Below are 15,938 nucleotides of genomic sequence, written 5' to 3'. Positions count from 1 at the left end.
AGAATGGAATTTCCTTGTGACTCTTTAGGCAGAAGCAAGTCACTAAAGTTTTCATTCTCTTCATCCATCTACCAGGAAATAAAAACTGCTGTACTCCTCTAGCATAATCAGAAAAGTCTTAAAGTTGCTTTTTCATGAGTCCTCAAAATAGCTAAACCTACAGTTTACAAAGGCCCTTTGTGATATAACCTTTAATCTACCAGCCTTAGAAATGCATGTCCTTGTTCTTGAGATAAATAAACAAGCAAAGCAAATTCCACTTCCACCACATTAGTACCTCTCAGTTTCTTGGCTCATGACCCATCCATGATTACTTCTTTTTTTTTTTAAACCCTTACCTTCTGTCTTGGAGCCAATAGGCAGAAGAGTGGCAAGGGCTAGGCAATGGGGGTCAAGTGACTTGCCCAGGGTCACACAGCTAGTAAGTGGCTGAGGCCGGATTTGAACCTAGGACCTCCCATCTCTAGGCCTGGTTCTCAATCCACTGAGCTACCCAGCTGCCCCCGCATGATTACTTCTTTAATGCTCCTATTATTATTATTATTATTATTTGTCATTTGCTTTGGAAGGTGCCATGACTCCAACTTGCTTCCTTAGAAGGCAAAGAAAAGACTGGCTAAGAAAGAATAAGATGCCTAAAGTTTTACCTTTCAAAAAGATGGAGACATCTTCAAGTTGGGGCACATTGTCCTCTCTGTAGCCACAGTATTTAGTCAGCAAAGGGAGGTTTTTCAAATACTCTCGACAAGCATGAGTAGGATAGAGTTTGGTGAGTTCTCTGAATACAACTCCCCAAGTTCTGGTCTCTTCTTCTGTATATTCCACTCTGGGAATGGGCTGACCACTAGATAGGAGAAAAATTAATGTCAGATTTCATAAGGTCAAGCTCAGTTTTCCCCCTCTTTCATCCCATTGTAGGTGGGCTAGATATGTGATTTCATTAGAATAGGGAACTCTCAATCAAGAAAATTCCTCTATTCACACAACTGATAGTCTTTTTTGAAGATTCCTTTAATCTTTTTTATTTTAACCTTCTGTCTTAGCACCAATACTAAGTATTTATTCAAAGGCAGAAGAATGAAAAGGGTTAGTCAATTGGGGTCAAATGAATTGCCCAAGGTCACACAGCTAGGAAGTATCTGAGGTCAAATTAGAACCCAGGACCTCCTGTCTCCAGACCTGACTTTCTATTTATTGATAAACCAAGCTGCCCAACTAATAGTACTAAAGAGTTGTGTGGAGCACTGGAAAGTTAAATAAGTTGACCAAGGTTCCATGGCCAGTATGTGCCAAAGGCAGAACCTGAACCCCAAGTCTTCTTGACTCTCAGAAAGTTTTTTTTAATCATGTGACGATTATTAATATTAACTGGCAACTATAGATATATTTCTAATTCTAATTGATATAAAGCACTGCATACTTTATAAGGTGCTTTGTTGGCAATAACTCCATGAGACAGATAATGCCAGTTTTATTCCTCTTCACATAATTAGTATGAGGTGGAATTGGTCCTCACCCTGATATCGTCTAATCTTAAATTCCTTGGTGTTGTTTTCCACTACACAGGATATACAAATTGACCCATCCCTCCAACCCAACACCTAATTCTCAGCAACCTCATCATCAAGATGTTTTTGTTCTGCCTGACTGTGTTTCCTACTGCTCACAAAGCAATCTGAAAACCAAAATAAGATAAACAGCTGAGCTAGGTTGTGTGTGAGAAGCATGGGGGTGGGGGAGAGAGACAATTGAAAAAGAATAAGAAATTACTGTTCACCTTTCCTTAAGTGCCAGCACTAAGATCTATGCAAACCAAATTAGAATAAGATTAGCGTTAGTTCGACTTGGATGCTTGTGATGAGAAAATTACAGCCTGGCAGGTATTATTGGTAGTACTGAAAATGTGCTAACTCCTAGGGATTGTGATGAATTTAGAATGAAAATTTGAATTGGAAAGATTTTTTTAGTAGTAAGGGGGCAACGACATAAATATATCGAGGAAAGTCTGCCTCTGACTCAAGAAAAAAAGCCACCAAGTCAATCTGAGTTGATCTAGATAATAAAAACTAATAAAGTTGCTGAGCAATGTGAAGGTAGGAAAGCCAAGAGCCTGAAAGAACAGATGAAAAGATTTAGGACTTTATGAAAATCACATCATGAGGACAAACTTTTGCAACTTCCAACATCTTCAATGGTAATTTTGTGCATCTTTCCAATAGTCAAATGGGGTATTAGTATAATTCTGGCCCAATACCCTTTCTCTGAGCAGTGTGGCCAGCCTCTATTGCCATCTCTTACTTCCCCTCCTGGCAGGAATCTAAAAGCAGGAGAGGATCTATTGTATTTACATGCTTGGATGTAACATGGCCAACATTGTCATCCTCTTCCCTCCCAAGCAACAGTCTTTCTATTTTACTTTCACATTAGAATTCATATAGTAATCCATTATATTTTGATATTATAGTCCATATGTAGAAGTATTTATATTTACCTGCTTATCTCTAAATGAACCAATTATTCAGATAGAAATGCAAAAAATGGAAGTATCATTTGAAATAGACCTTTCAAAAAAAAAGAAAAAAGGAAAGAGACCTTTCTATTTTGCCCATTCGAAAAAGAAGGTAAAAGAGAGAATGAGAAAAAAAGGAGTGAGAAAAAAGGGGAGAGAGAGGAAAAAGATGATTGGAAGACAGGGAGGGAAAAAAAGGAGAAAAACAAGGGAGAGGAAAAGAGAAAGTATGAGAAGTAGAGAGATAGAGAAATAGAAACAAAGAAAAGGCATAGGGAGAAAGACAAGGAGGAGAGAGAGGAAGACTAGCAGTGTGAGAAGGAGAGAGAAATGAAAGAGATTGGAGAGAAAGCTAGAGGGAAAAGAGGGAGCAAGAGACAGAAAAAGGGAGGAAGCAGGGAGAGAAAGCCAGAGACAGAGGAAGAGGGGAAGCAAAAAAGTGACAGAGGTAGAAAGGAGAAGAAAAGAAGGCTGGGAAGAAAGGAAAGAATGAAAGATATAAAGAACCTCTTAAGAGTAAGTTGGAAATCATGGGAGCCATCTATTTTTCTTGATGGCTTAGTTACTATTATCCCAAGGGAAAAGAGAATGGATTTGTTGTCCTTAGCTGCTATTTCAGCTTAAAATACACCAAACTGTGCTGATAGTAGAAGGAAAGGGAAGGCATATAAACTAATATAATTGGCACTAAGATACAGCTACCCATAGGAACTAGACTTATGATTTCCCTTATATAGGTGACTCCTCATTAAGAAAAATTCTTCTATATTTTCAGATTAGTAGCTCCCCTGTAAGTTTGGGTCTGAGAGGGTTACCTAAAGTACTAAGAGGTAAACTGACTTGCCCAAGGTCACGCAACCATTATGTGTGAGAGGCAAGGTGTCTTGGGGCCAAGGCCAGTTCTTTTTCCATTGCCCCTCACTGCTTCATAATATTTAATGTAAACTCTAAACTTATAATATTATTTTTTAATTATGTAACCTAGGATTTGACAAGCAAAATCCAAAAGCATATCCTCTACAAATATAAAAACATCTCCAATATTCTTGGTCTGATCTCTTTCCAAATGGTAGGCACAAGAGTAATTAATTATGGCTGCTAATGACAAAGAAACATATTAACTGATTTGTAAGAATCCATGGTCAGTATAGAAGTATATTTAATCCATATCAGAGGACAAAAGACACTCTACACACTGTCTCCTGTTTTCTGAAGAAAATACTCTTTTGTAAGCTCCAATTTGGTTGGCCTTTTTGAGTCCTTTTGCTCAATCATTTTTCAGTTTCCATTTTCTTTTCTGTAGTGCTCTTATCAGTGTAAGACTGACTTTGGGGGAGCTCCTCCTACAGTATGATGAATGAGCAACAATTCTTTCATTTCATTCAACTGTTTGTTCCACCTCCTCCTCTTGAGACAAGATCAACGGCAGTCTGTTTTCCTTACATATTTTTCAAATTTAGGGGCTGAAAAATATTTGATCATGATGGTAAGTCCAGGCTGCCTCCCAAGAGCCCTGCTGCTAGAATTCATAAGTGAGATACAGCTTTTCTACTAGGGTTATCATTAGAGCTGCTCCCATTAGAACAATGGCAATTCAGTCATCCAGTGGAGAGAGAGAGGACAAGAGAAAAGTGATACCCTCTATTCTAATGTGACTGGCCGCAAATATAAAAAAGATGGAGTTTGCCTTTTTTTTTAAAAAAGACTGTGTGATTCTCATCCTTAGCAAAAACCAAACAGGCAGTAAAAGATAATCAGAGTTATGGAGCTAGGGGAGGAAAAAATCATATAGAGCTCAACATATTTTCTCATTTATTTTATTACAGACCATTTGAGGGCAGCTATTTCACTGTAGTCAATTTTTAATTATTCCAGTCTTGATTGATTATCGGGTCAGTAAGTTATATTGAATTCCCACTTGTCCTCCCTGTCTGTATCTTTTCTATCCTCTTTTTTTTTTAATTCTTACTTTCTGTGTTAAAATGGATAATAAATATCCATTCCAAGGCAGAAGAGTGTCAGGGGCTGTATAACTTGGGTTAAGTAACTTTGCTGAGGATCACATAGTTAAGAAATGCCTGAGGTCATATTTGAACTCAGGACCTCAGATCTCCAGGCTTGGCTCTCTATTCACTGAGCCACCTAGTTGCCCCCATATCTTTTCAATATATGTCTACTAATTAATACTTCTTCCAAAGGGCTGTAGTTCACGTGTTACCTCCCCTATTAGAATATGAGCTCCCTGAAGGCAGCAACTGTTTTTACCTTTTTTTTTTTGTATCTCCAGAACAGCACAGAGTCTAACACTTAATAAGCACTTTTGGACCTAGCATTGTTGCTTGTGATTCTAACATTTAGGGACAAGCAGAAAAAAACACAGTCACTTTTGCTCTCCCTTACAGCCTTTCAGGTACTTGAAAACAGCCATGATGTTTCTCCTCCCCATTTATGACTTTTCTTCCTGAGACTAAACATCCCCAGTTCATTGAATTTATCCTTGGCGTGACTTTGAGCCCTTCTTCTGCCACGTTGCTTGCCCTCCTTGATGTGCTTTTTAACTCATCAATCAGCCTTTGGTTAAATTTATCATCATTATCATGAAATTTAAATCATCATCAGTGTTTGTGAAAAGCAAACACAATATTTAAGACCCAGTCTGCCCAAGGCAGGCTAGATCAGAACCAGAACTCCCATTACTGAACATTGGGTCCATTTATGTGAAGCCTCCAGTCATACGGCTAGTTTTGGCTTCTGCATCTCACTGTTGATTCCTATTGAGACTGCAGTCCCCTGCGCTCTCACAAATACACAATCTCTTTCATAGAAAATGCTGCCATGCCATGCCTTCCCATCTTGAACCTTGCATCAAAAAGAATTTTTCTCTTCCTATTTTTTTCATCACTTGTACATTTCTAGCTCCTTCCAGGTACATTAGCCTAGTAACTCCTGGAGTTCTATCATGGGGCCAGATGGCCACGTATTAATCAAGAGACTGAAACCCCCCAACATGCTAACCATAGATCAATTCCCATGAAGCCCCAACCCTTTGAGAAGAAACCTCCACACATATGTTTTTCAAGACGCCATGACTATGGTCTTCTTTCCACAACAGGGATCCCACAAACAAGCAAAGCTCAGTATCAACCATCTGATAGTAAAAAATAAAATTTTTGTCAAAACCATTCAGTCAAACATAATAGTAGCTAAATCTGTAAAGAACCATATTTAGGCTCAAGCAAGAAAAAACAACAATAATTGCAAAAGTAGGATGGATTGCCTAGGGAGACATTGACTTCGCAATTACTAGAAATCTTTAAATTAAAACTGAATGACTATTTTTCAGAGATGCTGTAAAAGGAAAAAAATTGAACCAGCTGACTACTGACATGCATTCTAACTATGAGATTCTCGGATCCCATACACTTAGTTTGGGCTCCTTTGGTGCCCAGATCAGATAGTTAGTTGCAGGACTGGTAGCCTATGCCATGAAAGAAAGATGGAACTCTGTACATATTTTAACCCATTTCATATGCTAGCCAGGTAAGCTTCATCCCTGATCACATATTTTATTTGCTTTTGTAAATGAGTTTTACCCAATCAAGTTTTCCTAAATGAGTCTATGGACCCTAAAGAGCTTTCCAAAGGTAGCAAACAAAAAATGTTTGTTTGTTTTATTCACATTGTTAATATCAAGGCTGTCTCCATAATAAACATAATGGAAATAAATGGCTGGCACATACATAGCCTCAGAGGGGAGTGAATACATAATAAACTCCTGGAAAGTATTTGCTCTCATTTGTCCTAAGTATCACAGGATGGGGCTTCTCATCATTTTCTCATCTAGCAGAAATCTCTCTTCACAGTTTAAAAAAGTAATTTTCATATGCAAACAAAGTAATGGAGAGAAGGGGGAGAAAAGATTTAACATTAACATGAACATACTCAATAGATGTAATCATAATAAGAGATGACAATGATGATGAAGAAGAGAGAGCACTTATATAGTGATCTAAGGGTTGCAAAGCATATATAATCCCATCTAATATTCATGACTGCCTAGTGAAGTAGGTCCTACAGTTATTATTAGCCCCATTTTACAGATGAGGAAATAACCCCAGGGAAGAGAAATAGTAACTTGCTTAGAAGTAGCCTGGCACAGTGTATAGAATGCTGGACTTGGTATCAGAAAAACCTCAATTCAAATCTCTCCTCTGATGCTAACTGTGTAATCACAACCAGTTTATTTAACCTTTCCAGTGCTTGGCATAGTGTCTGATACAATGTAAATACTTTTTAAATGCTTGTTGATTGATTGATTGATTGATTAGTCTCTGTCTGCCTCAGGTTCTTCATCTGTAAAATGGAGATAATAATAGCATCTACCTTTCAGGCTTGTTGTGTTTAAAATTAATTAATATATGCAAGACACTTTACAAACCTTACTGTATTATATAAGTATTTATTGTTGTTATTATTATTACCACCAGATGTATTATCCTCACCTATCCTCTACAATCCTCATTGCTATTATGAGACTCAAATAAGATCATATATGTAAGCATACCTTTCAGATGAGGAAGCTCTATAAACACGAGGCATTATTATTACCCAGGGTCATACATCGAGTATTCATTAAATGCCAGATTCATTTCAGTATTGCTACCATCTTGGTCAAAGAGTCAAGCCTCCAGCTTCATGAGTCATTCAATTAATTTCCCAATCATTTATCAATTTCATTTAAGGATAAGCTGTGCTGGGTGCTTTGACACAGGGTAAGGTTAGAGAACAGTTTACATACTCAGGTAGATTATTCCATAAAATTTAGTAGCAATCACAGAAGGTAAAAGATTTGGGAAGGGAATTGTGTTAAGTGCTGGAGATACAAATTTAAGAGAGAACAAAAGACAATTCTTGACCACAATTAACTTGCATTCTGACCAGGAAAAGAAAATATATAAAAGGGAACTAAAAAGAGAGGGGGAGCAGGGGCTTCTGGGGAGTCTGTGGCAAAGTCCAGAGAGTGAGGAGTGACTTGAGCATGGCCTGGGGTTCTCATAAAATGGTGGTCAATATTGGGACTCATAAGTCAGAAGAGAGAGCCAGAGGGCAGAGGCACTTTGTACTGGGAAGGCTGCTGATAAGGAAAGGAAAAGGACAGAAAGTAATGAGTTGAGGAGTTGAGAATGACTCATTCATGCATTTTTAAAACCCCACTCAACCTTAAAAAAAATAAAAACTTTTTTTAATGAATTTTCTCTTTTGTCCTTTCCACATTTAATCTCTTTCTTTTTGGTATTAAATACCAACTCTTATCAAAGAAAATGGATACAAATATTTTTCCCATTCAACCATTTCACTTATTATCTTACATGCATTAATTTTGTCTATGCAGAACCTTTTCAGTTGCAAATAATCAGTCTTCTATTTTATATTTTGTAATTGCCTCTGTCTCATTTGGTTAAGAATACATCTCAAAACTTCCAAGTGGGAGAGATATATAGCATTAAAATAGTTCTTTCATTTCATTTAAAGCTTTCCAAACATTTAGGCAGCATGGCATGATAGATAGAAAACCAGTCTTAAAACCAAGAATACCAAGATTCAAGTCTTGCCAGTGACAAATATTGATTCTGTAATACTGGACAAGGCTCTCAATGTTCTAGGCCAAAGGTGTTAAACCTTGATCTGTGAGCTCATCGCTGAGGACAGCCAGAACCATATGAAAATTTAATTGGGAAGGAAAGTTTCAGCCTACAAAATCCTCAAAAATCCATAGTGTTTCTATACAATAATATTAAACCACAAGAAGTAAATAATAGAAAGGGAAATCCTATTCCAAATAACTATGAAATGCATACAATAAATGGGGATTGACCTACCAAACCACACAAAAGGCATATACAGATTAAATTACAAAATGCTCCATAAAGAGAGAAAGAACTTAAATAGCTGAAGGAGTATTCAGTTCTCATAGCTAAGCTATGCCAATATAATAAAAAATTGCAATGCTATCAAAATTAATTGTACTTTTAATGCTGTATTAATCCAATTACCAAGGGAATACTTTATAGAACTTGATAAAATAATAACAAAATTCATTTGGAAAAACAAAAAATCTAAAATACTAAGGGAAATGATAAAAAAAAAGTCTCTGCTTCTTTAGGAAATGGTACTTTCAAACTTCAAATTATGTTGTAAAGCAACACATCAAAAACATCTGGTACTGGTTAAAAAATGGAAAAATATTAGACTTGTGGAAAGATATGGAACTGTAGACAAGGGAGAATCGGAAAAAAATAGTACTCAATAACCCAATGCTTGATAAAATGGAAAATATATGATACCTATGGAGGGAAAACCTCTGAATGTGATAAACACTGCAGGAAAACTAGAAAGCAGTTTGGCAGAAATTAAGGTTAGACCAACATCTTAAACCACTCTCCCTCCACAACACATTCTAAATGTTAAAGATCACATTATTTTAAAAAACAGAAGAGAAACTGATCTCTCACAGCTCTGGGTTGGAGATATATTCTTAAAACAAAGAAATAGAGATGATTACAAAATGTAAAATAGACAACTTGGATTACTTGCAACTGGAAAGGTTCTGCACATTAAATAATGAGGGAATATTTAGAGTAGCACTTTTTGTGATAAAAGCAAAGTGGAAACAAAGTATATACCCATCAATTAAGTAAAGGCTGAATAAATTGGAGTATGTATATATGATGGAATATTCCTGCAAGGTAAGAGATGATGTGTGTGATGAAAACAGAAGCATGGAAAGATCTGTATGAACTAATTAGAATGAACTAAGCAAAGCCAAAAAAAAAAAGCCAGTTTCACAATAATTACAATAATGCACATGTAAAGAACTACATATCAAAAATGCAAAATAAATGAAAAGATCAAGGAGAAATATAAGAAGATAACCTCAACCCATCCCTTCATGGAGATGGGATGTGCACAGGTGTTACACATTGCACATGTTTTAGAACCTTTTCAATATATTAATTAGCTGTGCTCATTTTTTCCTTTCTAAAAGATGCTATTTGTTTTATGGGATTACTCTCTGGGAGGAGGGAGAGAGGGGCACTTATACCATGATATATGAAACATAAAATATCAATAAAAACCTATTTTTAAATATAATTGGGAGATGTTAAATAAAACAAATCAAAATACAATAAAGCACAAATAATGGTAATTTACAATTTTCTAGATAGTGCAGTAGGTAAAGCACCAAACCTGGAGTCAGGAACACTCATCTTCCTGAGTTCAAATCTGGCTTCAGATATTTATTAGTTGTGTGACTCTGAACAAGTCACTTTATCCTGTTTGCCTTGGTTTCCTTACATGTAAAATTAGCTGAAGAAGGAAATGGTGAATCAGTCCAGAATATTTGCCAAGAAAACTCCAAATGGGATCATGAAGAATCAGACATAACTAAAATGACTGAACAACTACAAACAACAGTCAATACACAGTTGGAGGGATCCTTATGGACAGTTTAGCACCATATTTCTTTTTTCAAGTTGACATCACTGTTCTAGGCAACAGTCTAAAGCTATAAATTGCAGAGGAAAAAGTCAATCTACACTCGTAACAGTACTTTCTTCATCCAAAATTCCCCATAGCAATGAAATCACAGATCTAGTCCCTATACACACTTAGGAAAATGACACATTTTAGAAGGAAAACAACTTGGAAAAGTGTCAGTAGTTAAAGTCTATCATACTCATTTTCAGCTTTGATGCCCTGAAATTGCTGTCATCTGTCCATAAAGAAGTGTGGTTCTTTGGCCAAAGGATGAACTCTTTGAGAGGCCCTCATTTGGAGTCTGCAATACAACCTTCTTTGGGTTTTCAGTGATCTAGAAAATGGTTTCAACCCTCCAAATGTTTAATTTTTTTCTACTTACTAATTTACCACTCCATTTCATAGAAATTAAAGCATCAGCAAATGCTGTTTATGGGGGAGTCACAAAGAACTCCCAGAAGCCACATATTATCTTAGCTTTATTCAAAAGCCCAGAAAGCAAATCAATGTGGGATAATGGAACAGGATAAAATTAGTTCAGTTAGAAAGAAAACTTATCTTCCCTATATGGGGGCACTCCTCAGAAATGAAGAGCAGGGGAAGGGAGAAAAAAGCTTGGTCTCCCATCATAATAGGCTCCATGATCCATCACGATGACTTCCTAGCAATGGGACTGATAGGAGAAATATAACTGAAGGTACATACATTACACTGGCCAATCCATTTCCTTCCAAGGTAATGAAGAACAGTCAGTCCCTACTCATTCATCTTGCACCTCTAATTTATAATGTTTCCAATTAAGATTAGCCTATCTAAAGGAAGTTAAAGTAGCCTTCAGTATTCCTTATAATAAGGCATTTCTTTAGGCTGTGTTCCATAACCAAGATTCATAAATCAAGCCCACCATGGAACAAAATGAGAAATGTTAAGGTCAACTAGAATTTCTGGAAGTTTAGAGGTGAGCCCACTTCTCTTATTCTACTGAATACTTTGATGATTACAAACACCTTCTAAAAAATAGTCAAAAGTAATTTTCTCAAAATTTTCTCAAAAAAATTCTCAAATTCAGACACAAAGCTGAATTCTCACATGAGTATATTTGGCCCTCCAACACAGAGACTAGAAATCTGTTGGGAATCGCCGAAACTGAGTAACTTTTAAGGCACTGGTTCCAGGATAAGGTACGGTTTGAAAACTAAGCCCTCTGTGTATCTAGCAAAAATGTTTAGCCTTCATGGTAACGTAACTTAATGTCTCCCTCCTCAGAAAGTATAATCTTCCAACATTACCAATATGTGAATTTATAAAATATTGACCAAAACAAGGATAAGAAGCTACAAAAGATGAAGTCACTCACAAAAGATAAAAAATAATTTTGATCACATGAAATAATAGCTTTTGCATAAGCAAAATCAATATCTCCAGCAATTACCTTTGTCAAGGGTCTGATATCATAGATATAAGAAGAACTAACGGAAATATCTAAGACGAAAAGGAAATATCTAAGACAATGGATAAGTGGTCAAAGGATGTGAACAAACAGTTCTCAAAAGATCACAAGTTAACAGCCAGGTGAAAGTTAGCTCCATGTCTAATAATAAGAGAAATGCAAACCACAAGAACTCAAAGCTTTTACTCTACCCCAAAAAAGCTAGCAAAGATGGGTATAGCCTATGTTAAAGGGGGGTACACTCATACATTTTGGGGGGAGTTGTGAAATGGTCTGACTATTCTTGAAAGCAGTTTGGAGTTATGCTAAGAAAATTATTAAAAAGTCTAAATCCTTTGACTTGGAAATTCCTCTGATTAAAAAAAAAACACAACAAGATCAGAAACAGAGAAGTCCCATATACATCTGAGGATTCTTAAAAGTACTCTTTGTAGTAGCAAAGAATTAGACACAAAATAAATATTTATCAGATAAGGAATGGCTAAACAAATGATCATATATGAATTTAAGAAATAGCATTGCGCTATTAAAAATAATAAATATGATGAATAGAAGAGAAAAAGAAGCATGGAAAGACTTATGTGAATCAATAGAAAATGAAATAAGAAATCCAGGAAAACAATGGACGCAATGACTACATCAGTGTAATTGCAAAAAACAAACAAGACCCTAAATATTGTTTAATTCTCATGACCATACTTGACCCGAGAGATGAGAAAATGTCACTTAACATTGCATAAACCATCAGATTTAATCAATGTATTTGATTTTATTCAATAGTTTTTTTACACTTTCTTACAAAGGAACAGTTCAGTGAATAAGAGAATAATAGGAAGGGGTACATTCAGAAATGAAGATGAGAAAAAATGAAATATCAATAAAAAATTTTAGCTTTTTTATAATATGAGAACAAGCATTGTAGTATAGTCAGGAAGTCTTTGCTTAAAGGCTTCCCTCTGACATATACTGACTCTGTGGTCCTGGGCAAATCACTTCATCTCTCAGTGGCCCCAGGAAAATCTCTAAGATTCTAAATTGAGGAGTAAGTGCTAATACAGTGCCTGGCATACAGTAAGTGCTTAATTACTTTGTTCATTCATTCATAAGTTAAATTTGAGTTGCTGATCTGTAATGGCATGAGTTTGCAAACAAATAGTTCCCCCATACTAAATAAATCACAAACCCAGTACTATAATAAAAATAAATGTAGCATATTCAATTCCTTCTCTGTGTCCTTCTAAATGCTGTGCTCTAGACAGCTAGGTTGTTCAGTGGTTAGAGTACTGAGCCTAGAGTCAGGAAAACCTGAGTTCAAATCTGGATTCAGACACTTACTACCTGTGTGACCTTGGGCAAGTCACTTAACCTCTATTTGCCTCAATCTACCAGAGAAGGAAATGGCAAACCACTCCAATATCTTTGCCAAGAAAATCCCATGGCCAGCATTGGTGGACCAAGGTCCACAGGCTCACAAAAATCGCACACAAATACATGGTTGAACAACAAATAACAATAGGTAGCTACCTACCTTGCTTAGTCCAAGTCCCTATCCAGTTATGTACTAATATAGTTCTAATCTAGTGTTTTGCTAGGAAATAACTTTAGCCAAATTATTTACTCAGTGGCCAAAACAAATCTCATTGCTCAAAGCCTAGAACTGACACTCATTTTTATCTGATGATACTCTGCCTTCATTTTCTGTTTCCCGACATGTGGCAGCAGTGACTCCAGGGGACTTTCTACTGCAGTGCCAGCCTATGACCAGCATGACAGCTGTCAAGCTCACCAGCAGCTCAAAAGTCTTCCTGAGACAAGGGACTTTTGTCCTGAAGCTTAATATATTCATCGTAAGGTCTACAAAAGACACTGCCTTGTTGGGTTTCAGAAGTCTTTAATATGCCCTTAAACTGGAGAGGATTATATGGGATCTCCAAAATACTATTTTTCCCATATGTCAATTATTGTTTGGGGCTATGAATAGGAAGATGGGATTCAAGACATGCCTCCTCTAACATGCTAAGAAAAGGGACCTGGAATCATCACTTTAATTTTAATGAGATATTAATCTCATCCATAAAATGAGCTGGAGAAGGAAATGGCAAACTATTCTAGTGTCTTTGCCAAGAAAAATCCAAATGGGGTCACAAAGAGTCAGACACTCTGAAAAGTAACTGAAAAAAAATTGATCTCTCATGAATAAGTCAAGGAGAATGATTTGCCCTCCTAAAAACTAGTCACATGTGCTATAGCCATTGAGCGTCTATTCAAATAATCATAAGAGCATAGTTTTAGAGCTAGAAGTGACCTCAGAGTCTATTAGTCCACTTCTTTAATTTTACACATAAGGAAACTGAGTACTGACAAATTAAGGGACCTGCCTATATTTACACAGGCGCTGAGTATCAGAAAGGATTTGAATCCAGATCCTAGAACTCCTAAAGTCAATACTTTCCCCCCCAGCTAAAATATGATTTGAGCAAAACTATGCTTTTCAAATATGCTTAGATTTAGTAATTGATAATAATGATAATAGCTTGCATTTATATTACCCTTTAAGGGTTGCAAAGCACTTTATAAAATTTCTTCGATTCTCAGAACAACTCTAATGACATAGATTCTGTTATTATTCCAATTTTGCATTTGAGGAAACTGAGGCAAATGGAGGTTAAGTGATTTTCCTTGACAAGAGGATTTGTTCTATATTACTATAACATAGAAGCAGAATACATGAAAGCCACAATGGCAGCTCTTCAACAAATCTAGTGCCTTGGAATTGCTCTTAAAATGCCTTTGGAGAGAGGTTCAATAATTGTTATGAATACCATACAAAAGACTCCCAAACTGGAAAAAATTGAAATAGATTAATTCTAAAGGACCTTCCCAGAAGCAACTAAGTGGCTCAATTAATAGAGAGCCAGACTTGAAGACAGGAAATCTTGGGTTCAAATCTGGCCTCAGATACTTCCTAGCAGTGTCACACTGGGTAAGTCACTTAACCCCAGTTGCCAATCTGTTACATCTCTTCTGCCTTGAAACTGATACGCAGTATCAATTCTAAAATAGAAAGTAAGGAGTTTTATTTAAAGAAATAAAAATAAAGTCCCTTTCCGTGCCATGAGATTCCCCTGATAAATGGCAGCTGAAGAAATCCAGCATCAATCCAAATACTAAAACATTAATCTGGAATCCAGAATGTTGGAATTGTCTCATTTATCTTAACTATCTTTTGACCCAGTTGTTTATATTGGTCAGATGTCAAAGATGTCAGATGTCAAAGAAAAATAGATATTCAAATGCTCAGAGGTAACAAGTTAAATTCATGTTATGGAGGAGAAAAGTAAGGTGTGCCTTAACTTAAGCTAAAAGAAAAATCATGGTAAAATTCAAAATCAATTTAAAGATCTAAGGCAAGGTCTAAACCTCCTTTTAAAGAATAAGATAGACTGAAAGAAACACTTCATCCCTCACCACTTATTAAATATATAGCTGGTTTTCCCCTAAAGCTATGATAGCCAAAGAGCCCAGGGAAGTGCCAGAGAGTGATTCCTAAAACCAGTTAAGGGAAACAGGATCATTTCAGAGATTGCCTGATTACTACAGCCCTCTTGCCACCAGCTATCATTTTTGCTCTCATTTTCTATTCTTCCAGGTACTCCTTGCCCCTTGAACTTTCATTCCCTCAGAGCCAGTAAAATATTTTCTAATCATGGGGTCCACTTCCATGTTGGATTTTAATTCATTAAAGGAAGTACATTTAACTTTTTTAAAGATGATTTTGGTAATCATGTCCTTCCCATTCAGAGTTTTCAGACTTGGGTTTATTGGTGAAGCAGTTGGGTCTTTCAAAAGCTCATAGTCTAGGACTTCTGGGTAAACATGGCAACAGTGTAGACCCAAGACTCTTCCTCTCCTCACCACCTACCAATATAGACTGCCTCAAGAGGCCAAAATAAAAAAGTTCATATGAACAAAGGGACTCTACAGTAGGGCTCAGCATTGAAGGTATGTGGGATTTGGGCATTTGCACACTATAAGAAGGTGAAATAGTTTCTACCAAAATGAGAGCTGATCAACCCTCCCCCACCCCACCTACAGAGCCAGAGTCAGAGCCAGTGCATGCTAGAATCAGTGAATGAATGAGGGGCACCTCTAGAGTGAGCAAGAGGCACCTCTAGATCCTTGGCATCTGACTAAGACCACCAAAGACCTACACATAAGAGCTGCTAGATGTGAGACCCCAGCAGGCTGAAGAGCACAGACCTTGGGCACCCACACAAAGATAGCACAGAGAAGGGTAGTAAACAGTAGAAGCTACAGAGACTCAAGAGGTGGCCTCAGGCAAAAACTGTGCTTCTTGGCTCCATACAAAGAGAGCCTGCCCTCCTCACTCAGACTTCTGACTGGAAAGGGAAGGAAAAACCAGCACAGCAATGGCAAACA

General features: G+C 36.7%; 1 protein-coding gene across 1 annotated transcript in view; it reads right to left on the bottom strand.

Moving 5' to 3' along the window:
* TPH2 (tryptophan hydroxylase 2) overlaps positions 1 to 15,938 on the bottom strand; it is a 135,931-nt gene that overhangs the window by 90,429 nt on the left and 29,564 nt on the right. The window contains exon 6 of the mRNA XM_001363038.4: positions 648 to 844. Within this exon, the coding sequence (XP_001363075.1) occupies positions 648 to 844 (197 nt within the window). The remainder of the gene's footprint in view (positions 1 to 647; positions 845 to 15,938) is intronic.

Source organism: Monodelphis domestica, chromosome 5 (genome assembly GCF_027887165.1).
Source record: "Monodelphis domestica isolate mMonDom1 chromosome 5, mMonDom1.pri, whole genome shotgun sequence".
In the NCBI taxonomy this organism is placed as follows: Eukaryota; Metazoa; Chordata; class Mammalia; order Didelphimorphia; family Didelphidae; genus Monodelphis; species Monodelphis domestica.
Note: the sequence above shows the minus strand (reverse complement) of the source record. Positions and strands in the feature narration are given on the sequence as shown.